Source organism: Hordeum vulgare, chromosome 3H (assembly GCF_904849725.1).
Source record: "Hordeum vulgare subsp. vulgare chromosome 3H, MorexV3_pseudomolecules_assembly, whole genome shotgun sequence".
Lineage (NCBI taxonomy): Eukaryota > Viridiplantae > Streptophyta > Magnoliopsida > Poales > Poaceae > Hordeum > Hordeum vulgare.
Window position 1 is genome coordinate 156001074 of NC_058520.1, and position 24622 is coordinate 156025695.

At 48.0% G+C, this 24622-nt stretch overlaps 1 protein-coding gene across 1 annotated transcript; it reads right to left on the minus strand.

The window, feature by feature from the left end:
- Positions 1–20951: 20951 nt before the first annotated feature.
- LOC123443348 lies at positions 20952–24177 on the minus strand. The gene is made up of 7 exons (XM_045119687.1): positions 24016–24177; positions 22082–22190; positions 21870–21932; positions 21718–21765; positions 21562–21624; positions 21347–21407; positions 20952–21266 (listed from the first exon to the last, which is right to left on the minus strand). The coding sequence occupies exons 2-7, from the start codon at positions 22184–22186 to the stop codon at positions 21226–21228; spliced, it is 381 nt and encodes a 126-aa protein (XP_044975622.1). The 5' UTR covers positions 22187–22190; positions 24016–24177; the 3' UTR covers positions 20952–21225.
- Positions 24178–24622: the final 445 nt, after the last annotated feature.

The window sequence follows — 24622 nt, forward strand, 5'->3', positions numbered from 1 at the left end:
ACTTGAACCTTTCAATAATTCAGACTTGTGTTTCATCAACTAAACATACCAGTATGTACTCAAATTATGCGTGCCTCAGCACTCATTGGACTGTATAAATCAAAATGTATTACTTACAACAAGTTACTCTCTTGTTCCATCTCACTAGAAAATAAGGCTTTCAGTCATCTTGCCCATGATTTGCATGTCTCAAGTGATTCAAAATCAACTGAATCCAAATGATCCATCTGCATGGAGTTTCTTCATGCATTCACACCAATAGGCATGGTTCGCATGTCTCAAACGATTCAAAAATGAGTGAGTCCAAAGATCCATCGGTATGGAGCTTCTTCATGCGTTTTACACCAATATGACTCAAGCGGCAGCGCCACAACTGAGTGGTACTATCATTACTACTTTGTATATTTTGGCATCAAATATTATGAACATGTGTATCACTACAATCGAGATTCAATAAACCATTGAAGGTATTTATTAAAGCAAATAGAATAACCATTATTCTCTTTAAATGAATAATCGTATTGCAATAAACACGATCTAATCATGTTCATGCTCAACCAAATAACATTTATTTAGGTTCAACACTAATCCCGATGGTAGAGGGAGCGTGTGATGTTTGATCACATCAACCTTGAAATTTCTTCCAACACACATCATCACCTCACATTTAGCTAGTCTCCGTTTATCTATAGCTTTTATTTGGAGTTACTAACACTTAGCAACCGAACCAGTATCTAAAACCCTAGTGCTACTAGGAGTACTAGCAAAGTGCACATCAATATCATGTATATCCAATATACTATTGTCGACTTCGCCAGCCTTCTCATCTACCAAGTAACTAGGGTAGTTCCACTCTAGTGACCGTACCCTCATAATAGAAGCACTTAGTCTCGGATTTGGGTTTAACCTTGGGTTTCTTCACTAGAGCGGCAACTGGCTTGCCTTTCATGAAGTATCCCTTCTTTCCCTTTCCCTTCTCGAAACTAGCGGTTTTACTAACCATCAACAATTGATGCTCCCTTTACATTTCTACTTTCGCGGTGTCAAACATCGCGAATAGCTCAAGGATCATCATATCTATCCCTGGTATGTTATAGTTAATCACGAAGCACTAGTAGCTTGGTGGCAGTGACTTTGGAGAACCATCACTATCTCATCTGGAAGATTAACTCCCACTCGATTCAAGTGACTATAGCCTCGTCAAGTCAACCTAAGTGTTTTGCGTGTGTAAATCTGGCTTACACCCATTGTATGTGAATGTTAGAATATATCACACCCGATCATCACGTGGTGCTTCGAGACAACGATCCTTCACAACGGTACACACTTAGGGGGAACACTTTTCTTGAAATTTTAGTGAAGGGATCATCTTATCTACTATCGTTGTTCTAAGAAAATAAGATATAGAAACATGATAAACATCACATGCAATCATACAGTGACATGATATAGCCATTATCATCTTGTGCCTTTGATCTCCATCTTCGGGGTGCGGCATGATCATCATTGTCACCGACATGACACCATGATCTCCATCATTGTGTCTTCATGAAGTCGTTTCTCCAGCTATTACTTCTACTACTATGGCTAACGGTTAGCAATAAAGTAAAGTAATCACATGGCGTTGCATCTCATACAATAAATTAAGACAACTCCTATGGCTCTTGACGGTTGTCGTACTCATCGACATGCAAGTCATGAATCCTATTACAAGAACATGACCAATCTCATACATCACATCCTTTTGGCCATATCACATCACATAGCATACCCTGCAAAAACAAGTTAGACGTCCTCTAGTTGTTGTTGCAAGTTTTACGTGGTTGTTATGGGTTTTTCGCAAGAACATTTCTTACCTATGTCACAGCCACAACGTTGATATGCCAATCCTATTTACCCTTCATAAGGACCATTTTCATCGAATCCAATTCGACTAAAGTGGGAGAGACACACACCTGCTAGCCACCTTATGCAACAAGTGCATGTCAGACGGTGGAACCAGACTCACGTAAGCATACGTGTAAAGTTGATCCGCGCCGCTTCATCCCACCATATCGCCAAAAAAAGATTGGACTAGTAACGACAAGCAGTTGACAAAATCATTGCCCACATCTTTTGTGTTCTACTCGTGCATAGAATCTACGCATAAACCTAGCTCGGATGCCACTGTTGGGTATTGTAGTAGTAATTCAAGAAAAATTCTACAAAACACCAAGATCTAACTAGGAGAAACCAGCAATTAGAGAGGTAGATCATCTTCATACCGTTGAAGATCACAAAGCGGAAGCGTTACTACGAACGCGGTTGATGGAGTCGTACTCGCGACGATCCGATCAAACACTGAACATTCGGTGTCTCCGCATTCAACACACCTACAGCCCGGGGACGTCTCCTCCTTCTTGATCCAGCAAGGAGGGAGGATAAGTTGAGGGAGAACTCCGACAGCACGACGGCATAGTGGCGATGGAGTCTGTGGCTTTCCGGCAGGACTTCGCCAAGCACCGTGGATGAGGAGAGGTGGAGAGGTAGGGCTGCGTCGAGGAAGATAGAATTAGATGTGTGTAGCCGTCCCAAGTCCAACACTATATATAGGAGGGAGGGAGAGGGGTTGTGCCACCCCTAGGGAAAACCCTAGGAGGTGTGGCAGCCCTCGATGGGGGAGGAGCGGCGCCCTAGGGGGTGGCTTGCCACCCAAGGCAGCCACCACACCCTAGGGTTGACCTCCTTGGCCTCCTTGTGCGCCTTGGGCCTCCTCCTTGGCTCGCCCCAGCCCACTAGGGGTTGGTTCCCTTATCCTTTCAGCCCATGCAGCCCTCCGGGACACGTGGACCCCCGGTACCCTTTCGGTGGTCCCGGTACAATATCGATAAACCCCGAAACCTTTCCGGCGACCGAATATGGACTTCCCATATATAAATCTTTACCTCCGGACCATTCCGGAACTCCTCTGACGTCCGGGATCTCATTCGGGACTTCGAAGAACCTTCCGTAACCACATATACGATTCCCATAACAATTCTAGTGTCACCGAACCTTAAGTGTGTAGACCCTACGGGTTCGGGAAACGTGCAGACATGATCGAGACATCTCTCCGGCCGATGACCAGCAACGGGGTCTGGATATCCATGTTGGCTCCCACATCTTCCACGATGATCTCATCGGATGAACCACGATGTCGAGGATTCACTCTATCCCGTATGTAATTTCCTTTGTCTACCTGTATGACACTTGCCCGAGATTCGATCGTCGGTATCCCTATACCTTGCTCAATCTCGTTACCGGCAAGTCGATTTACTCTTTCCGTAACACATCACCCCGTGGCTAACTCCTTAGTTACATTGAGCTCATTATGATGATGCATTATCGAGTGGGCCCAGAGATACTCTCCGTCACATAGAGCAACAAATCCCAGTCTCGGTTCGTACCAACCCAACAGACACTTTCGAAGATACCTGTAGTGCACCTTTACAATCACCCAGTTACGTTGTCACGTTTGATACACCCAAAGCACTCCTATGGTATCCAGGGGTTGCACGATCTCATGGTCTAAGGAAATGATACTTGACATTATAAAAGATCTAGCAGACGAACTACACGATCTTGTGCTATGCTTACGATTGGGTCTTGTCCATCACATCATTCTCCTAATGATGTGATCCCGTTATCAATGACATCCAATGTCCATGATCAGGAAACCATGACCATCTATTGATCAACGAGCTAGTCAACTAGAGGCTCACTAGGGACATGTTGTGGTCTATATATTCACACATGTATTATGGTTTCCGGTTAATACATTTATAGCATGAATAATAGATAATTATCATGAACAAGGAAATATAATAATAACCACTTTATTATTGCTTCTAGGGCATATTTCCAACAACTTCTACGGTCAATAACCAATAGCGGGATGTGGATGCCCATATTTGTTCCTTCATATTCTACGAAGATCTATATCGGTCGAACCACGGTGTCAAAGATTCAACTAATCTCGTATGCAGTTCCTTTGTCCATCGGTATGTTACTTGCCCGAGATTTGATCGTCGGTATCTCTATACCTAGTTTAAGCTCGTTATCGGCAAGTCTCTTTACTCATTCCGTAATACAAGATCTCGTGACTAACTCCTTAGTCACATTGCTTGCAAACTTACTGTGATGCTGTATTACTGAGTGGGCCTCGAGATACCTCTCCGTCACAGAGAGTGACAAATCCTAGTGTTGATCCATGCCAACTCAACATACACCCTCGGAGATACATGTAGAGCATCTTTATAATCACTCAGTTACGTTATGACGTTTGATACACACAAGTCATTCCTCAAGTGTTAGGGAGTTGCATGATCTCATGGTCATAGAAACACATACATTGACATGCAGAAAGCAATAGCAGTAAACTTAACACAATCAAACACTATGCTTACGGTTTGGGTCATGTCCATCACATTATTCTCCTAATGATGTGATCTAGTTATGAAATGACAACTCATGTCTATGGCTAGGAAACCTTAGCCATCTTTGATCAATGAGCTGGACGAGTAGAGGCTCACTAGGGACATTTTGTTGTCTATGTATCCACACATGTATTTGAATTTCTGATCAATAAAATCATAGCATGGATAATAAAAAACTATCATGAACAAGGAAATATAATAATAACCATTTTATTATTGCCTCTAGGGCATATTTCCAACACTCATTTTGTCACATCGCTCGAAGCAGTGCCCCGCTTCATTGCAGTGTTGCCGGCAGTAGCATCTCCTTCATGGCAGCGTCGTCGTCCTCGTCTTGTCACGCCGCCGGCAGTAGTGCCCCGCTTCATTGCAACGTCATCGATAGTAGTGCATGCTTCATGGCAGTGTCACCGTCTGCAACTTGTCGCTACGTCGGCAACAACAAGGAGGCAGAGGCGCCCCGCGGCACCAGGAACATTGCATTGGCGTGATGTGCAACACCGGGCACCGCAGACGTTGCACCGCCGCGCTCACTACATGAGCAGCAGCAAGGTCAGCGTGGGGAGCTGCAGATCACCCGCGCAGGGAGCTGCAAGGTTGATGCGGATGCTACAGATTGTTGAGCCCTAGAGTGTTGCATCTCCGCGTGGTGCTGCAAGCCCCCCCCCCCCCCCCCCCCGGGTCTGCTCCGACGAGGGCCATCAGAGAAGCGGAAGATGGGTCTTAGACTTGCCTGGGAGAGGTAGGAGATGAAAAGGGAAAAAGGGAATCTCGCAGGGTAGAAGGAAGGAACGAGCGGCTCGCCGAGCACTAGGGGATAAGGGAGCGGCGCGGGTGCGTTGCCTGACAAGTACGCGTGGCACGTGAGCGAGCAGGATGATTTCCTCCCGGAATCATCCGGTTGCTTTCAAACATTTTCCTTTCGTAATAAATAAATAAATACTTGTCAAGTGTGATAACCTTTTGAGCTAACTTTTAACACGTTAAAGACGCAAGCACTCATATACACGCGCATACATTCATCTTCATGAACGCACACCCAATCTCTATAAACATTTTCGAGAGGCTAAGTCGGCATATCATTTTGAAATTTACGAAGTTATCGTACGCGCCTCGTTGTCGGAAAGGTCTCCTCTCACTGAAAGCATGTCGCTGAAAATCTTGAAATTAATCTAGAAATAATGCAAATATCAGGATTTTAAACTCTGATGCATTGGAAATACCGATCGCTCTAATCATTCAACAGATTTGCACTTTTCGAGCTATATAGCTCGATGAAAATCCTAAAATCCCAAAAAATTGCACACGGTACGTACGTAGGCAGGCAGCGACGGAAGGGTGGAGGAGGATCCGTGCGGGAGTACGTATATACAGCTACCGAGGAAAGCTCCAAGCATTGTCGGTAGCACAGTGGGCGGCACTGTGCCCCAACGTGGCATGTCGGAGGAGCGCCCCTCAACCATGCGTGCGCACTGCATGTTCCACTAGTACTTGCAGCATCATGCTTGGCTCCATCTGCCGCTAGTAGTGTAGTGCTACATGGACATGCATGCTTCCGTTGGACCTTCATGTTCCGTCGCATTAGAAATTAGAATAGGGCATATCCGCATCAACTCAACACCACACGATGGATCGATGAGAGAGGAGAGCGCTATCCATCTGCACTGCACAGCGATCGCTCGCCAGATAGCGGCCGGCCGGGGCCCGGACCGAGCCCCTCTGTGCGCTGCGAGACCAGACCGCGATCGATCGATCCATATGATGCTCTTGCTCGTGTGGGCTCGTTCGTATATGGCGCTCTCGCTCACATGCGTTTCGATTCAATTCGGGTCTAGACCTTGTAGCTTTGATGGGGTTGCATTGCGTTGCCTGAAGATTCGGTTCATGCTGAGACCGAGATGCAGGCACAGGCAGGGGACCTGGGGACGTACGTATCCTAGAGCTAGAGCTAGAGGCGATTTGATGTGTGCAGTGTAGGCCCCGGCTTCATCGGACATGCCATGTGGCCGGCCCGAGAATCGATCCTGGATCCGGCTTGGATTCGGTACGTTTTGGTAGATAAAGATTGATCAAATTGACGTCGATCCACATCCACACATGTGTGGTTTTTTGGTTGGTTGATTGAGAGCTGGGTTCATTTATGGCTTGATGAGCTAATTCTACGAGGGTATAACCGTAAGACAGATGTATTGTACCACAAAGAGTACGTGTGCAATCAATTAAAAGAAAAAGGCAGAGTACGCGCACATGAAAGCCGTACGTACGCAAACTGTTTTCAGTGTGGCCCATTTTAAATATAGTTTTTTTCAAAGAAAAATACTATAAACTACGTACAGATATATATCAACATATTTTAGAACACAGATTCATTCATTTTACTTCGTATTTGGTTAGTATTAAATTTTAAAAAACTTTATATTTAAAAACAAAGAGAGTATATTGTAAAGCTGGGCTGAAAAGTAAACCAAAGTCCATGGTCAGACAGCGAAGCCGATGCATGTGCTTGCTTTGGTATGAAGGGCATGCATGCATGCATGTGCTGCATGTGCCAGCCAGACCAGAGCTCTTCAAAGTTCAAACCCTACTAACACAGCTCGTCAACTATTCGAAATTTATTTATCAAGCGCGTCCATGTTGTTAGGAGCCGGGCATACCACGCATATATCAATAATAACAATACAGTGATTGTGGATCAATCAAACAGATAATAAGAAACCACAAACACAAAGACGTGCTAGTTCCACCGTCGTCCGTCGGAGGAAAGGAAAAAGGGACCGATCCGTCGACGGACGGAGCATCAATCATTTCTGCTGGGTAACGACGGGCGGGCGGGCGCGCACGCATCGCGACGCACCGGCGGGTGAGACAGACAGACGGGCGGACAGCTAGGGCAGCGCCCGACAGCGCCAACGAGCCAAAGCGGAGGCAATCATATCATATCATGTGCTTATTAGCTAGCTATATGCCGCCGACTAATCATTCGTTCATTTCCTTGTGATCCTCACATGCATGCACGATGCCTGCCCTCGTCTCGTCTCTCACCGGTTTTGCTGTTAGTGTTAGCTAGAGAGGGCTACGGCAGATTAATCCCTCCCTCCGGTGGACACGTCCACGTCCCACCACGGGCCATATGATCTCTCTTGTTTGGTCTGGATATGCATAATTATTCAGGCCCCTGCCCTGGCACTGGCAGGAATGGATATGGATCATCCACCCCCTAATATATATAGTTTAGTTAAGCGATCAAGTCTTCCGTCAGTCAGTCAGGTCAGGTCAGTACCAGATGTGCATTGACGTCTGAGCCCTGATAGTAATACTAGTGTAGTATGGATACCTGTACTATATAAGTTAAATTACGCAACCGATTCAGAGTCACCGGATCAGCAATTCAGAAAAATACACCACAGGCCCCTCGTCTCGTCTCCCCACCGGGCGACACGGCCGAAACCCTAACCGCCTCTCCTACTTCCTTCCCAGATCTCGCCTCCCCTCGCCGCCGTCGGCAAGCACCGTTGGGCAAAGCCCGTGCCATGTCAGCGGAGGCGGGGCCTTCCCTTTCTCTTGCGAGGCTGGACATCACGGGGTTGGTCGGCTGAGGAGAGGTGCGGGGCGCGACGGCGGCGGCATGAGGAAGCCTGCGATGGTGGCCGCGGCGGGCGGGCGTGGTGAGGGGGCGTTGGCGGGCGTGGCGAGTGGGCATGTTGAGCGGAGTCGTGGGTAGCTGCGACAGGCGAGCGCGGCGAGTGGGTGTGTCGAGCGGCGTCGGGCCCCATGGCGGTGCTGCCACACGCGTCGCCGCTGTGGGCAGCAGTAGGAAGACGGTGCTCCCACGCGCGTCGCCGCTGTGGGCAGGTGCAGGAAGACGCGGGCGTGCGGGATCCCTGCGGCGGGCGGTGCCCTGGCTTGGTGCAAACGGATCTGGCAGGCCGTTGATGGCCGGATCTGGCGGCCTAGCGGCTGGGGGGCGGAGGTGGTTCGGCCGGTGTTTTGCTTCCAACGGGTGGGAGGTGGCTCCACATCGGGCTTGCGGTCCACGGTGGCGTGGTCTTGGCACGGCCTCCGGGTTGCTATTGCTCCAATGAGTTCTATGAGGTGCAGCAGGTGGCGTCTGCTGCTCCGGTTTGGTGGTGGTGTGTCGGAGATGTCGTCCCCCACATAGGTGTTCGGCTCCTCGACGAAAGTCATGCTCAACTTGGGTCTAAGCGGATGGCGAATGATGCCTTTGGGTATGATTTTTCGTTGTTGGAGGCGCCATCGAGTGGGTGTTCCGAGCGGCGTCGGGCCCCGTGGCGATGCTGCCACGGGCGTCGCCGCTATGGGCAGTTGCAGGAGGACGCGGGCGCGCGGGATTCCCGCGGCGGGCGGTGCCCTGGCTTGGTGCGGCCGGATCTGGCAGGGCGTTGATGGCCGGATCTGGCGCCTTGGCGGCTGGGGGCCGGAGGTGGTTCGGCCGGCGGTTTGCTTCCAGTGGGTTCGAGGTAGCTCCATACCGGGCTTGCGATCCGCGGTGGCGTGGTCTTGGCACGGCCTCCGGGTTGTTATGGCACGGGGTCACCGGTGGTGCTCCGACGAGTTCTATGAGGTGCGGCAGGTGGTGTCTGCTGCTCCGGTTTGGTGGTGGTGTGTCGGAGACGTTGTCCCTGACATAGGTGTTCGGCTCCTCGACGAAAGTCATGCTCAACTTCGGCCTGAGTGGATGGCAAATGATGCCCTTGGGTATGATTTTTCCTTGTTGGAGGCGTCATCGAGGGGGTCCGACAACTCTCATGGCTCCATGTTCTCGTCTCGCGGTGAAAACCGTATGCAATGGTGGCGCCCGTGGTGTCATTACTTCGCTCGAAGCATTGCTTTGGAGCAAAATGTGATGATGGAGCACTTGGTTGGTGGTGATGCGGTGGTTTTTGGAGCAGGCAACGCTTTGAAGTGCGTGGAGTCTTTGATGGTGCTTTCGTTTGGAGCAGGCTGCTTTGGTCGACCAGGAGAGCAACCGGAGCATCCTTCACATGCAATTAGCGTCGGGCGAGCTATGTCGGCTTGGCTCGGGAGATTGGTGGGGCGTAGGTTTTTCCTCTTTTGAACCTACTGTTCCTCTACGATGTCCTCGAGATCTGCGAATATGCTCGTGGCTGCCTCATATAATAGGACGGTTGTCGGTGTGCACTCTCGTAGTAGCGAAGGCGCTAGAGTGTCCGATCGGGTGTGTTGTGGGGTTTGGCCTTTCGGTGCCTTGTATGTTTTGTGGTGCTTTAGGTCTAGTCTAGTTAGACGTTGCTATGGTTTTTGCTCGGTTTTCCGTAATAAACTGAGCAGTCCGTTTTTGTAATACCTTCTTCTGATCAATGAATTTGACAGCTCTTCCTTCGACATTTTAAAAAATCAGAGTCACCGGCTTTTCCATGGATCACCTGCTATTAGAATATTATTACTTATTAATTAACGAGGAAAAATGCTGAATGCAGTGCAGGGCCCTGGCTGGCTTGATCTCCCGGGAATGTGTGAAAATAACAAGGGAAATCTAGAAGGAATAGATAGGAGGACAGCATAAATCAGCGGCCAATTGACTCACACGTTGTTGTTTTTCTTGTTGAGGTCGAACGATCGACGCACGCACGCACGTACGGCGGAATCCAACACGGGTACCGATCAGTGCTGGGCTTGGGCTGTCGCCTGCCCAAACTCCGATGGGGGTCGACCGATGGAATCATTGCCAAATCATCCGACGGGAACTGGTGGTGTACGGGATACGCCCGTCCTTTCGTTCCTTGGTATTGCTGTATCCCAGCGAGAAGTAGTCGTACTCGTACTAGTTTGTGAGTAGTACTTGACGGAGAAGGATCTACAAGGAGTCGAGGACCACTAGAATCATGTACGTATTGACCTGCACATGGCCAGCGAAACTCAAGAATGCGAGGCCGGACAAACACAATCGGTTGGTGGCCGGAGCTGGAAGCTCTTGACCGTGGGTGCGAGCCGGAGGCTCCAAGATACCAGGAGCACAACGCATCCGTGTGTCCCACAAAATTTTTTTCGATCAAGCAAAAATATCCGCGAAATCCTTTCTTCCATGCAGATGCACACACCCTCCACCTAAACAACATGCAGAAGAAAAAAGAAAAAGAAAGGTGCTAGCGCTAGTGCTCTCCGATCGAGCACGACGTCTGCTCCGACGGCCACCTCCTACTCCCAGTCAGCCTAGCCGCATGTGTTGAGTAAATAAGCAATTTTCTGAATATATTAATCCACGAGATAATAACTAGCATGACATTGACTAGACTAATGAAATACTAATTTTGGACTAACCTAGCACATACTACGCATATAGTGGTTACATCTATGCAGACAAGCAGTACTGCTAGGATAAATACGAACATGAGGATAAACGAGTCATACCCTCCAATCGGCCAGTTGGCCGTAGCAGCAGCGGTGGCGGCGACAGTATCCTCTGTCGTCTTCTTCTCGGCTTCCTCGCGGAGACGGTCAGCTTCGTTTGGTGAAGACATGGCGAAGACGAGGGCGACGCGGACGTAGACGAAGCAGACGGACGGAGGCGAGCAGTCGCGTGATCGCTCCCCAAAAGCCTAATCGCCCCTCTCCCGTACAGGAACCGGAGAGGCGAGGTTTCGGAGGCCTGCTCTACCGTCGACCGTGTACGCGGTAAACGGGACGGAGTCGCCGGCGGCAGCAGCAGTTCAAGGAACGAACGCGTGAGGCAGATGTGATCTGATTCTCGTGACGGCTAGGGTAGGCGATCGCGTGCTTATAAAGGCGGCTGGGTGGAGAGACGTGGGCCAAGCCCACGTCCGAGTCGGTAACACCCACAATCCGACGTCTCGGATCGTGCCTTGTCCGTTACGTATTCTCCGTTCCTGACCGGCAAAAATAAGCGCGTAGGTATGAGCTCGGCTCATTCCCGCAACCCGCGTCGCGTCGCGTCGTGACGAGGCGCGGCGCGGCGGGCGGCGGAGGAGGAGTGCGCGAGGGCACCTTCTCTTCTCACTCTCCAATAGCATGTGGAAGAGAGACCCTTATAAAGGGGTCCAAACTCTCCTCCACTAGCGGGATGGGACTAAACTCCCACCACCTTGTCATGCCACCACCTACATGGGCCCTTGGAGATTTTTCTAAAATTCTCTAATGGGCCTAAAGCCCACCTCCAAATTTCAACAATCCCCCACCAGATCTCAAGGGCACATCGTGTTCCCTCGTTTCAATCACTGTTTTAATATACCAGCATTTCAGTGAAGACCTATTAAGGTTGAGCTTCACCTAGAACAAGTAGCTATACCCCTTTACAACTGAACAATGGACTCTGCCTTGAATTGTTAGTTTGGCGTAAAGGAGCTTCACCACAAGTCTTACTAGTACTAGACTGCCGAAGGTGACCCCTCGGGTGGAGCATATTAGTCACACTCCTGGCCTATTCATGAGTTTACTAGAGATCACTCAAACCTCATAGACCGTGACCAGCAGTCAAGCTCATATAGGTGTGTTCCTCCAAAGATCGCTCTGTAGGACAGCATCTTGCTTACATATAAGCTTTAGAACACATTAAGACATTAGTGATCCTACCATACAGTATCCGAGAGTATTGCATCTCCAACGGAGTGGGTTAGTAAAGTTACTCTCCTCAGTTCACCAGTGGCTTGTTTTCCCAGGTCCTACTTCACGGGATCTCCGATCATATAGGTTGGGTTACTACCATGGCAACTCATGTGGGTCTCATACCCATCTCCCTCGATGCACTATCTATCACAACACGTGATAGCCCTTTAGTAAAGGGATCTGCCAGATTCTTAGCCGTTTGGATATAATCCAACGCTATCACTCCGAAGTTTCTCAAACGTCTGACAGACTTCAATCTCATTCTTATATGTTTGTTGGACTTCATATTGTCCTTTGAACTCTTCACTTTAACAATAACCGTCTGATTATCGCAGTTCATAAGGATAGCCGGAACCGGCTTCTCAACTACAGGTAAGTCCATCAAAAGATCTCGAAGAAATTCTGCTTCGACACCAGATGTGTCTAATGCTGTTAATTCTGCTTCCATTGTCGATCTTGTTAAGATCGTTTGCTTGCAAGACTTCCAGGAAACAGCACCACCCCCAAGAGTAAACATATACCCAGTAGTGGCCTTCATCTCATCAGCATCAGAGATCCAATTCGCATCACTATACCCTTCAAGTACCGATGGGAATCCCGTATAGTGAAGCCCGTGGTTGACAGTACCTTTCAAGTAGCGCATAATTCTTTCAACAGCACGCCAATGAACATCGCCCGGGTTTGCAACAAACCGGCTAAGTTTGCTCACAGCAAACGCGATGTCAGACCTCGTTGCGCTAGCTAGGTACATAAGTGAACCGATAATTTGAGAAAATCTCAATTGATCTATAGTTGCGCCCTTAAACTTTCTAATAAGCACACTAGGATCATATGGTGTTTGAGAAATTTTGCAGTCTGAATATCCAAAGCGACTCAAAATCTTCTCAACATAGTGGGATTGCAGAAGTATAATCCCACCCTCATCATCTCTCAACAGCTTGATGTTCAAGATAACATCAGCCACCCCAAGGTCCTTCATCTCAAAGTTTTGAGACAGAAAAGACTTAACCTCCTCAATTACTTTGAGGTTGGTTCCAAATATCAGTATGTCATCAACATACAAGCACAATATAACTCCTTCGCCCCCACCATGGCGATGGTATACACATTTGTCAGCTTCATTAACAACGAAGCCAACAGATGTCAGAGTTGTATTAAACTTCTCATGCCATTGCTTAGGTGCTTGTCTCAGACCATATAAAGATTTCAGCAACTTACATACCTTTCCTTCCTGACCTTCTATCACAAAGCCATCTGGCTGTTGCATATAGATTTCCTCATTTAGCTCTCCATTCAGGAAAGTCGTCTTAACGTCCATTTGATGAACGAGAAGACCATGAGAGGCCGCCAATGAGAGTAGTACTCGAATGGTGGTCAGTCTAGCCACAGGTGAATAAGTATCGAAGAAATCTTCTTCTTCTTTCTGGGCATAGCCCTTGGCCACAAGCCTAGCCTTGTACTTTTCAATCGTACCATCGGGCCTAAGCTTCTTTTTGAACACCCACTTGCATCCCAATGGTTTGCAACCATAGGGACGATCAGTGATTTCCCATGTCCCATTAGCCATGATGGAATCCATCTCGCTACGGACCGCAGCTTTCCAGTAATCAGCATCTGGAGAAGCATACGCTTCTGAAATAGAAGAGGGATTGTCATCCACGAGGTATACGAAGAAATCATCGCCAAAGGTCTTTGCAGTCCTTTGTCTCTTGCCCCTACCACGGGCTTCCTCGTCATCCTCCTCAGGATTTTCATCATGTGTTTGTTCATAGTATTCCATAGGAACGGCAGGCTCAGGAGTTATCTCAGATTCCTGTCTAGAAGTGCTTTGCATATCTCTCATGGGAAATATATCCTCAAAGAATGTAGCATCCCTCGACTCCATTGTTGTACCGACCTTCACGTCAGGTACCTCAGATTTCACTACTAGAAATCTATAGCCTACGCTATTCTTAGCGTATCCTAAATTAACGCAATCCACAGTCTTTGGTCCAAGCTTACGCTTCTTGGGGATCGGTACATTGACTTTCGCCAAGCAGCCCCAAGTACGTAAGTACGAGAGCGTCGTCCTTCTCTTCGACCACTCCTCGTAGGGAGTGACCTCATTATCTTTTGTAGGAACTTTATTCGGGACATGACACGCGGTCAATATAGCCTCCCCCCACCATGCCTTGGATAAACCCGATGTATCTAACATGGCGTTAACCAGATCAGTTAGAGTACGGTTTTTCCGCTCGGCAACCCCGTTTGACTGGGGTGAATAGGGAGGCGTCCTCTCATGAATAATGTCGTGTTCCGCACAAAATGAATCAAATTCGTTTGAGAAGTACTCTCCACCACGATCAGACCGGACTCGTTTAATTTTCTTTTCAAGTTGATTCTCAACTTCTGCCTTATAGATTTTAAAGTAGTGTAGAGCCTCATATTTAGTATTTAATAGATAAACATAGCAAAATCTAGTGGAATCATCTATCAATGTCATGAAGTATTTCTTTCCACCTTTAGTCAACACACCATTCATCTCACAAAGATCAGAATGTATGAGTTCTAATGGTGCCAAGTGTCTATCCTCTGCAGCCTTGTGAGGCTTGCGAGGTTGCTTTGCTTGCACACACGAATGGCACTTAGAACCTTTGGCTAAAGTGAAAGTTGGGATTAAATTCAGTTTTGCTAGCCGCGACATAACACCGAAACTTATGTGACAAAGACGTGAATGCCAAACCTCAGATTCATTAACACTCGAATGAATATTGTTCACGACTTTATTACAAAAATCTGCAAGAGAAAGGCGGAACAGACCTCCGCATTCATAACCTTTTCCAACGAAAAGTCCATATTTCGTAACTACTACTTTATTAGACTCGAATACCAACTTAAACCCTTCTCTACACAGAAGGGAGCCACTAACGAGATTCTTCTTGATGGCGGGGACATGCTGCACGTTCTTCAGCTGCACGATCCTTCCCGAAGTAAACTTCAGATCGACCGTGCCAACACCAAGAACAGAAGCACTCGCGCCATTCCCCATCAATACGGACCCGCGACCGGTGGCCTGATAAGAAGAGAACAATGATAAGTCAGCACACACATGAATATTTGCACCCGTGTCCACCCACCAATCGGTGGACTGACAAACTGTAAATACAGTAAGTAAATTACCGTACCCAGATGCACCACTTTCATTGTTGCCCACAATCATGTTGGCAGACTTGGAGTCCTGCGCCGGCTTCTTGTACTTGTTTGGGCATTTGTTCGCCCAATGTTCCTCTGAACCACAAGTATAGCAGCCATCTCCCTTCTTATTCTTCTTGAAGGGCTTCTTTCCCTTCTTCTTGAAGTCGGTATTCTGTTGGACAGAATTCTTTCCCTTGGGCTTGTGAGAATTGAAGTTTCTCCGATGTACCATATTGACAGCAGAAGAGCTTTCCACCGCTTTTCCATTGGAGTCCTTTGCTCTCGAGTTCTGCTCAACACTCAGATGGCCGATGATGTCCTCTACTGAGAACTCACGCCTCTGATGTTTCAGAGTAGTAGCAAAGTTCCTCCAGGAATTAGGGAGCTTAGCAATTATACAGCCCGCGACAAACTTGCCCGGCAAATTGCACTTAAGAACCTCGAGTTCCTTAGCTATGCATATTATCTCATGAGCTTGTTCCAATACAGAACGGTTGTCAACCATCTTGTAATCGTGGAACTGCTCCATAACATACATATCACTCCCAGCATCGGTGGCCCCGAATTTAGATTCGAGCGCCTCCCACAAGTCCTTGGCAACATGCATATGTAAATATGCATCAACCAGCTTATCTCCGATCACGCTAATGACTGCTCCAAGGAATAGGACGGTGGCCTCCTTAAACATCTTCTCCTGTTCAGGAGTGATAGTTTCCGTAGGAGTGACACCGGCTACCCAGAACACGTTCATAGCTGTGAGCCATAAGGTGGTTCTCGTTTGCCAACGCTTGAAAAAAGTACCGGTAAACTTATCCGGTTTCAGTGCAGCAGCAAAACCATTACTCGAAAAATTCCTACAGAAATTAGGTTTTTGGATTGTTGAGTAAATAGGCAATTTTCCGAGTATATTAATCCACGAGATAATAACTAGCATGGCATTGACTAGACTAATGAAATACTGATCTTGGGCTAACCTAGCACATACTACGCATATAATGGATACATCTATGCAGACAAGCAGTACTGCTAGGATAAATAGGAACATGAGGATAAACGAGTCATACCCTCCAATCGGCCAGTTGGCCGTAGCAGCGGCGGCGGCAGTATCCTCTGTCGTCTTCTTCTCGGCTTCCTCGCGGAGACGGTCAGCTTCGCCTGGTGAAGACATGGCGATGACGAGGGCGACGCGGACGTAGACGAAGCAGACGGACAGAGGCGAGCAGTCGCGTGATCGCTCCCCAAAAACCTAATCGCCCCTCTCCCGTACATGAACCGGAGAGGCAAGGTTTCGGAGGCCTGCTCTCCCTTGTACGCGGTAAACGGGACGGAGTCGCCGGCGGCAGAGCAGCAGTTCAAGGAACGAACGCGTGAGGCAGATGTGATCTGGTTCTCGTGACGGCTAGGGTAGGCGATCGCGTGCTTATAAAGGCGGTTGGGTGAAGAGTCGGTAACAGCCACGATCCGACGTCTCGGATCGTGCCTTGTCCGTTACGTATTCTCCGTTCCTAACCGACAATAATAAGCGCGTGGGTATGAGCTTGGCTCGGCTCATTCCCGTGGCGAGACGGGCGGCGGAGGAGGAGTCCGCGAGGACACCTTCTCTTCTCACTCTCCAATAGCATGTGAAAGAGAGACCCTTATAAAGGGGTCCAAACTCTCCTTCACTAGCGGGGTGGGACTAAACTCCCACCACCTTGTCATGCCACCACCTACATGGGCCCTTGGAGATTTTTCTGAAATTCTCTAATGGGCCTAAAGCCCACCTCCAAATTTCAACAGCATGTTCTTCTCGAGCCGCGGCACGTTCCTCCGGGAATCTTGCTGTGCCAGTGCGAGTGCGAGTGCGAGTGCGACGAAAGGGCCCCGGATTTGACTTGAGCTGACACCGAGAGTGCGTCAAGGGAGGGAGGGAGGGACGACAAGGATCCGTGGGCGGCTTGTTTTTGCCCATGGCGGGCACGGCCGATCGGTCTTTCCAAACGTGGCCAGGCAGCGCTGGGATCAGCTGGCTTCCCAGAGGATAACGCATCCGGGTTAGTAACTGCCGCTGCTACTTCGGGTGCCGCACAATGTGGTGGCGAATGGCTTGCACGCACAGCACAAGATCGATGAGGGTTGCCATGCCTGCCTCTGCCTGCCTCTGCACAGCACAAGATCGATGTGTGTCTTTCCGATGTTGGTGTGTGTTGTCAAGTCATCCATCTCCTCCATCGTGGCTTCTTCTTCTTTGCGGGCGGGCGAGCGAGCTTCCTGGAAGGTGATGGAAAAGCAGGCCACGTCGGGACGATGGCGCCACCGCGCCTAACCCGGCCCGGAGGTTCGCACTCTCCTCCATGATACCATTCCTCCTACCGTGCGTGCGTGCGATCGCTACGTCCCACTGACACGGAGACGGCACGGCGCTATCGGACCCGCACGGCTTCAGGCTTCACGAGATGCTGCAGCACCAGCACGTGTTGATGGGCTCGAATCAATGCCATACGTACCATCGCCTTGAAACACCAGAGGCCATCTTTTTTCATGCCAGAAAACCGGCATCCACCTTAATTTCGTCAATGATGGTACTTTCTACTACTTTACACACCGTTTCTCTACTGCTAAATCAACGAACTTTAGGAAGGAAAAAAAAGAATGCCCGTTCTCGATCTCCAAGCAAAGAAACGACAAGATCTTTGACAATGTTAGCACTAATCCCGAGCTCCTGGTTTCACAACTTTAGGAAAGAATGCCTTTTTTCGTTTGTGGCTCAGCACTCTTGTCTAGCTCGGTTTAAGAATGTTTTCCACCCTTTTGCACACACTCCTTCCTCTTTGCCTTTGCATATTTGTATATATATATATTGTTAGAATAATCCGATGCAATCCGTCGATCCATCAGAACCAAGCAATCACACGAGCACGACATCGAGATTTGTCAACGAGGTTCACCGATATGGCTACATCCCGGGGCCTGACTACGGACGCTCCTCCCCGTGACACTGTCACAATATCGCACCCCGGCCGTCCGGGCACCGGCACATGCCGCCGGCTCCCCGCGTACCTGTGCTATTATGTTGGCATAGGTTACATCGTGTGTCTAGCCCCGTTATATATGAGACGCCTAGGATACAAGTGTCCTATTAGGACACGACCCCATATCCTGTCTAAACACAATACTATTTAGAGTCCAACTGTAACATACCGTATACACAATATTCGACACAACTCTAACAAACTACACCTTGGCGAATATTCTCCACCACCTTAAATTTGTCTATGCGTCAAACTTCCATGTACATTGCACTTGAGCTTATCCATGAGCACCGCTGCTACTCCAAAGACTTCATGTGACTTCACCTTGCAACTTGTAGTTCCTTCTTTTCCTGACCATAGTCAACGCTCAAATGAAATTAAGCTCCACGTTACTCTAGTTTCGCTCCCAACTTCGAGAGTATCCAACACCATCACACACCGATCACTGACTTACGTGAAAGTGAGCAACTCATATTGGGGTCGCACATAAGAGTTACCTGAACTCAACATCACCACTCTTCCTTGACCGCCTGTCTGAAACTTGAAGGAATTTCATCATTGCTTGTAGCCATCCCGAGTCAATTTCGCAATTGTCTCACCACATGTATGACCACCAGAGCCCTGGCCTGTCTCCATGCCCCGTGCGTACCGCACGTCTCTCCGCTATTACCGCGTCGAGCCTCCGCTGTCCCGGTCGAGTCTCAAGGGTCGCGAACCCACACCACTCAACCCCCACTGCAGAGTACCACCGATCATCACCGACCGATGACGAGTTTCACGCTTCCATCAGACCACTGGGCTCCAGCCCGAATTGCGTGTCACTCGCTTTTTTCCCGCTGAATAGGCTGCGATCTCCGGATCCTTACACCGTAGCCCCTCAATCCAGCTCCACCTTCAACACGACTCCATGGTAGATGATCAGTCCACCCCACGTCCCGTCGACTTCAAGCTCCGTGTGTACACCACCTTGAATCAACCCCGCGTCATAGTCTTGTCGAAGCCACACAAGCCGTCAAGCCTGCACCGCGTGTTTCCACGCCCATAAGTCGGTCACCATCAGCATCACGCTTCTATGTCGTCGTCGCCGATTCTACCACCGTCTTCTATACCAACCGACTCGCGTCGATCCGTCAGACTTTTCAGTCCAACCCAGTCGAAAATATCTGACTGCAACCATGCTCCACCCCGCGTCGTGTCCACCCGCACTCTGTGCATTGCTGGACGCCATGTGTATGCATGACCCTGCAATGACGCACCCCAGACTGCTTCGAGCCTTGTACGTCACCAACTTTCAACCTTCAGGTAGAATCCCGTACGCAATGTGCAACACATCCAAAAAAGGAAACTGGATTTCCTGATAGTCTCCATGATACACCAAGCATATCTCCATAAATTTTCAACACCCGTTTTCTTTAATCATGTTGCATCCAAAGCTACGTTCATACCAATCCAGGTTGCATTTTGTTCCTGAACAAAATCTCACGTGCCTCAGGCAGCTAACATACGTGCGTTCTTTGGCCTTTAGTTGAAAACAACACGCACAGCCACCAGCAGGTCCTTTGCAATCGATGCTCTAACCTGGCCGGTTCCAGCTGTGCGCACCGCGCCGCCTGCCAACCCCCACGCGCGGGCCACGCCCACCAGTTTGGGCTGCCCCTCCCGGGCCTTAGGCCGCTACTGCGGCATCATAACCGCCGCCAAACCGAAGCTGATCGCATCTGCTCTTCCCCATAATCTTGTCGAGACGCCCGCTGCAGCACGTATCGCCGCCGCCTTCTGATCTCGTCGAGACTGGCCTTACCGCACGCTATACACCGCTGCCACGATCCGATTACTTCTCGAAAAACTATAACTGTGTGTACTTGATCGCTGCCTTCTGGTTGCAACTCATCAGCGACGACTCACCGAGTAACTCCGCTCCAACAACCGCAATAGCTTTACACACATCTGTTCCTCCTCTAGATCAACACAATCTGTTGCCTCTGAACAACCTAGCTTTAATACCACTTGTTAGAATAATTTGAGACAATCCGTCGATCTACCAGGACCAAGCAATCACACGAGCACGACACCGAGATTTGTTAACGAGGTTCATCGATATGGCTACATCCCCGGGGCCTGACTACGGGCGCTCCTCCCCGTGACACTGTCACAATATCGCACCCCGGCCGTCCGGGCACCGGCACACGCCGCCGACTCCCCCGGGTACCTGTGCTATTATGTTGGCATAGGTTACATCGTGTGTCTAGCCCCGCTATATATGAGAGGCCTAGGATACAAGTTTCCTATTAGGACACGACCCCATATCCTGTCTAAACACAATACTACTCAGAGTCCAACTGTAACCTACCGTATACACAATATTCGACACAACTCTAACATATATAAAAAAAATGCATGCTACGCACATTCAGAAGCCTGAACACTGAATGTGGTGCAACGCAACTCAGCAAGTCCGAACGGTAAGTACTACCTCCGTCACAGTTTAGAAGGCATGCACATGTATCTAGATCGTCAATTTGACTTATATAAATATATATTGTTCAACATAAAAATTATATCATTAGAAAATAGAACATCAAAATTTTCTAGTGATATATTTTGTGTTATATATGTCTCTTATTAAGTTGGTTAAATTGACGACCTAGATACATGTGTCGGACTTGTAAACTGAGACGGAGGAAGTACTTCATAAACTGATCACTGGATGTTCGAAAACAGAGATATCCATTCACAAATTGGACAATGGTCCAGTCTATAGTACTAGTAACATTTGGGCACATAGCAAGGTGGCTATTCGATGAATTACAAACCCGCAGTCCTTTGAAATTACAACGTCTCTTTTCTTCTTATCTATGGACGCAACGCAACAGACACAAGCATACATCCCTTCCCGGCGGTCCACAGACAACGAAAGCAAGCTGCTTCTTCAGACGACGAGGCCCCTTCCTTCGCGACCAGAACAGGAGGTTCCACGCTCTTGATCAGTTGATATTCATGTCCTCCGACCCAGCGCCATCTCCATCTGCGTTTTCGTGCATCTAATTCGTTTAGAGAGGCCATTCGGCGTATCTAAGGATTCATGCAAAACCATCAATAACATACCCTCGTTTTCTGATGAGCTGTAGATGGAGCTCCTTGAACGTTGTTGCTGTTGTCGCGTGGGCTGAAATAAGAGCAGTGTACAGGAATGAGTTTATGCCACACATTTATTTTGCAGGAGTTCAGAGCTCAGAAGAACTGAACTTTTTCAGGCAAAATCAAAGCTGAACTTGACAAAAACACAAGTTTGGCTGCTCCCAGTTTATGATAACTAGTACCTGCAACTTTGGCCTGAGTGCCTCGAGCGGTCCTTTGGGTTTTGCAACACCTTGCTGTCCAGACTGCAAAGCAAAATATCCCAAAAACAGTTCGTTGGGACTCAAGCACTGAACAAACGAAAATCAAACTGAAGCTACAGAAGGATAATTTAATACCTTTCCGAGAGCCCAATCAGCAGAATCAAAATAGGCCCGCTCATGGTCCTACAATTACAAAGAGCAATTTAAACTCTGAGAACTGGTGTTGTTTATGCAGATACCTGATATGGACTGTTCACTTTTGGGATGAGATATTCGAATTCAAATACCTTTGAGATGAGCGGTGGCTTTTTAGGAATTAGTCCTCCAAACTTCTTTTTGATTACTTGTTCCTGCGCATAGCAGATTGCGCTTGATGTTAACCACAAGTACTTGATCATGCCAGCTATAGAGACCAACCTTCTTTGTTGCTCAATTAACCAGACAACAAGACTGACATTTAAATGACCATATAATTTTCAGACGTAGTCCCGAAAATAACCTGTTGCTGAGCCGAGGGCATGGCATTATCTCCACTTTGGTCCATAGGTTCAGAATTTCCAACGTTATCATGCCCAGCAGCATTGGCGTCCTTCATCCCCGACATGGTGCTGAAAACAAAACATACAGATGTTAGTATTTATCACATTATAAAGCACTAAAGTGAAAAGTTGTTTTTAAGGCATGCCATGTTTGAGCAATAGAGTTTGAGATAAACGGAAATCAGAACCAACTATTGTCCAGTGTTGTTCACTATTTGCAGTTTGACTTTAGAACAAAACGGCAACATTTTTAATAACTAGTGTATTTTGAATGGGTTATACTATTCTTTTGGGTTTAAAGATATAATCAAGGAACCTTAGCTAGTTTTCTACTGCTAGCTTCTGGGTTAGTTCTTAGCCTTTAACATTGTAGTGGATGTGTGCTAAGTGTACCTAAATATTAATTGCTCTACTATTTTCAGCTGATGAGTACCCCATATACCCATATAGTGAGCAATTTATTTTGGCACATCTGAACAATTCACTTGAAATCGAAGAATGTGCTTCAGTTACAGAAATCAACACATTACTTTTCTCTTGTTAGTTGTATTACTACACTTCCTATCTGGCATTCAAAAAAGAAAATATGCTTCACATCCTCATGGTGTCAGGTATGCTAAAATGAATATACTAAAAATCATGGCCTGTGGATGAGCCCATCCAGAAATAATAACTGGGAAGTAAGGAAGAAATTATCTCTTGGTCGATAGAACAAATAAACATGAATACGAGACTGGATATATGGAACTTAAACAGATCAAACTGTTTTTTATCAATAAATTCACTAGCATTGTTCATATATGCTTTGAAATGAAGGTCAGATGCAACCCATTGGCCAGCACATCGACTCATTCGACAGCCCATTGGATCGACAAAAAATCAAGTACATGGAAACTCAATGTTAGCCTGTCATGACAAGCAGAAACCTTGAGTATCTGTTTTACCATTAACTTGCCAGAGGATCCACACTGGTTGTTCTTTTTTAGCCCATTAATTAGGTTTAATCGTTTGTGTACACAATTGGCAAAAACAAGCTAATGCCTCAGGGGCCCTTCTAAATGGTAACACCTCCTCCCGTGGTTCTAGATACAGAAATGAAGCAGAAGCTTGATACCCGGGCATCCATAGTGGTCCACAGAACAAGTCTACCTACATATACCCGGGCATCCTCATCCAGAGCCCTATAAGTATAACAAGGCGAAATCGGAATACTGATTAGTGGCTACTACTGGTGTGGTTTCTTTGCTTGGTGTACAAATCTGAAAACTAGTAGTATGTCCCTGAATGCCAGGTAAATTGACAGTATCCTAGTACTAGATGGACTTCCAGCAGATTCCTGCAATCTGTTTGACCGTATGGCAACACGAAATGCTCTCATAAAGCACGACAGTCCTCGGTGACAGAGAATCTAACTGAATCTTCTGATCCCTTGTTCGGATCCCCTGTTCGTTCTCTGCTGACACACGCCATGATGGTCTCTGCCACTTCGCTTGCTTGTTAGCTCAGCTGACTGCACCAGCTGGTTGTTGAATTATATCCATCTTAAACATACTCCAGCTATGCCCGGTTCCGAGCATGAAGCATGTGCGGATCTCTCGCTTCCTTTGACGATCAGTGGCAGTGGCCGGGTAATTCTCTTCCTAATTTTCTCCAGCACATCCCGGATCGAGAAACAAAGCGGCCCAAGAACGCTGGCTAGTCAAAACTAGAGTACCCGATAACGCACTCGTCACAAGTTGAGACGAGGCAACGCCGAGAGACCAGCCGGATCTAGCTGACGGCGGGATCTACCAATCTACGGAGACAGCAACCCAGTCCCGACGGCAGCCGGCAAGCTAAGTAAGTAAGCAAGTTGCTCGGACTATGAGCAGGAGAGGAGTTGGAGATCGCTTACAGTCACGGTTACGGAGACGCCGGCGGCGAGGGAGGCGTCGGCTCGGAGGTGGAGAAATGGGGAACCGAGGGACGACGAGCGGCAGCGACTGCTTATCAATGAGTGGAGGGATGTTTGTTGGCCGCTGCTGCTGCTGCGATCGGATCGGTCTCGAATTCTGAGATGCACGCAAGAAATAGACTACACGTAGCTCCGGTGTGGGACCCGGTCGACCTGGATTTCGGCCGTTGCCATCGTAGAGTGCCGGGCCGGCCGTGCAAGTTGCTACTACTCGGCCGGTCACCGGAGAAAACGACATTTTTCCTTCCTGTGGATTTTAGGGCAGGAGATGCAAGATTTTTGGCACCGCGGACGCTGATGTAAAAACTGCTTCATAATTTTTTGGCCTTCTTATATTTTTCTTCATCTATATCTATACTAGTTGAATGACCGTGCGTTGCCACGAAACTATAAACTTAGACATGAGTAATTGCTAAAAAGAAATAAAATATGATTTCATAAATATATGTTTTGAGAACAGGTTGTAGGTGCCGTACATTTATTTCTTGCAATCTGTTCAAAAAAATCAAATATATTTCCCTTCCATGTATTTCTAGGAAGTCAATTT

Coding starts and splice junctions, on each gene's coding strand:
- LOC123443348 (XM_045119687.1), bottom strand. CDS start 22,186: ATGTCGGGGATGAAGGACGCCAATGCTGCTGGGCATGATAACGTTGGA. Junction 21,408..21,561: donor CACTCAGGCCAAAGTTGCAG/GTACTAGTTATC, acceptor CTCTTATTTCAG/CCCACGCGACAACAGCAACA. Junction 21,267..21,346: donor CAGCTCATCAGAAAACGAGG/GTATGTTATTGA, acceptor ACGAAAACGCAG/ATGGAGATGGCGCTGGGTCG.